General features: G+C 54.0%; 1 protein-coding gene across 1 annotated transcript in view; it reads left to right on the forward strand.

Moving 5' to 3' along the window:
• The first annotated feature begins 1,575 nt into the window (after positions 1 to 1,575).
• Positions 1,576 to 1,820, forward strand: part of TTYH3 (tweety family member 3) — a 37,485-nt gene continuing 37,240 nt past the window's right edge. Inside the window, exon 1 of the mRNA XM_006167899.2 lies at positions 1,576 to 1,691. Within this exon, the coding sequence (XP_006167961.1) occupies positions 1,576 to 1,691 (116 nt within the window). The remainder of the gene's footprint in view (positions 1,692 to 1,820) is intronic.

Below are 1,820 nucleotides of genomic sequence, written 5' to 3' on the forward strand. Positions count from 1 at the left end.
TACGGAAAGGAATCATGACCCCATGCTTCCATGTGTGTATCCTGGTGGGGCTGCCAGGCTATGCTGGGGCATTGAATAGGGCAAAATAGGGGTCTGCCTGTGGTTATAGGAGCTGCTGCTAATACCAGGGACTAGCAACCATCCCTGCCCATGAGGGCAGTGAATGCTACTGACCAGGCACTGTCCTACTCATCTGTGGAGTTAGGCATCGTGGAACCTCAGGGGGTAGGGTGAGGTGCAGAGCTGATACCTTCAGTATGGAGATGAGCAGGCAGGCAAGCTACTGAAGCCATCAAGTCAGGAGGAGGCGTCCTGCCTATCCTACCCGTATATAGCAAGTAATCGCCAGGTGCCAAGGAAGAGGATTTACCTGTCTGAGTTCCAACCCACCCCTGAAAGTGGCCTTGGTCTTAGGAGTGTGTAGTGGGGAGCCTTTTTTCTGCCCAGAGCTCCCAGCAGTCTTGGAGCCACTGGAGAAAAGGGCACCTGAACCAGTGTCCCCCAAGCTCCTGGCTTTGTGGACTTTAGAAATTAAGAATGTGACCTCCCTCCTGCTCTGGCCATTAATCCTAATTGCATGGTGTCCCCAAAATATCCAGAAGGTATAAACCCAGCTTTGCAAAGGCCTCTTGCCCTGAGCCTTATCAGGAAAAAAGGGAGTCAGGACAATCAAAGAGCTGAAAGAGAGGGCCTCTATGAAGCCACTGCCCATAGCTATCTGTGCCTGCAGAGAGCCCAGCCTAGCCTGCCAGGAAAGGCCTGTCAGCCCACAGAGCTGGCTTAGCCAGGCACAGCAGATGGTAGAGCCCAGGTGTAGAAATCTGTTTCTGAGAACACATTGGGTCCAGAGTGGGGATGAGGCAGAGCTATGAGGCTGCCCTAAAGTGAGGAGGGAGGGATGCCCCAGTCCAAGTGAATGGCTCACTGTGTCATCCTTTTCTGTCTGGCAGCTCCCAGAGAAGACACAGATCCAAAGACATCCCACTCGGAAGTGCAGCTCCAAAGTGCACATATGCCTCTCTTGCCAGTTGCTTAAATTCCAGGCCTCAGGAAGCCAGGACTTGGCACTATCTTTGTCTTAGTCTTGACAAAAAACACATCTTTCCAAAAAGGGAAGGCCAGGTGAGAGAGAATTGAATGTACCTACCCCTTATGTACACTCATTTGTAGTATGTGCAGGCCCTGTACCTGTGTTATACCCTTTCACAGATGAGGACGCTAGTGCACAAAGAGGTTACGTAACTTGCCCAAGATCACAATACGTGACCAAACGAGGTTCTGAATCCACATTATGCCCATCTTACAAACAGGCCACTGGATCCCTTGCTGGGCACTGTGGGTTGCTGGGAGTGGGGAGGACCCTCTAGACCGGCCAGACCCTAGCATTAAATGTGCAATAAACTTGAAATGGTCGAACCAACAAGCGAGCGCATATACAACCAAGATTCCAACCTCCAAACCCACAAGGAGAGAATGGACACGGTCCCCACGGTTCAGAGTCCTCCCTTTCCTTCCTCTACAGGCGCCCCTCCGAGAGAAGGGGTGGGCGGGGCCTCCGCTGACCACCCAATCACAATGCAGGAGAAGAGCCGGCAGGCGGAGCGTGAGAAGGGACGGGGCCACTGGTTAATGAAAGGGCTGGCCCTTGAGGGGGAAGGGCCAGCAGGCAAGAAGACCAATGGAGATGCAGGGTCGGGAAGCGGGGACAAGTTGAGGGGGGGATAGAAGGCGGTGGACCAATGGAGATTCGGGGCGGAGCCTGAGGGCGGGGAAATTGGGGGCGGGCTGGCAGGCCAATGGTGGTTCAGGGGAGGAGCCGG

The sequence above is a fragment of the Tupaia chinensis genome, unplaced genomic scaffold (assembly GCF_000334495.1).
Source record: "Tupaia chinensis unplaced genomic scaffold, TupChi_1.0 Scaffold145208_1, whole genome shotgun sequence".
In the NCBI taxonomy this organism is placed as follows: Eukaryota; Metazoa; Chordata; class Mammalia; order Scandentia; family Tupaiidae; genus Tupaia; species Tupaia belangeri.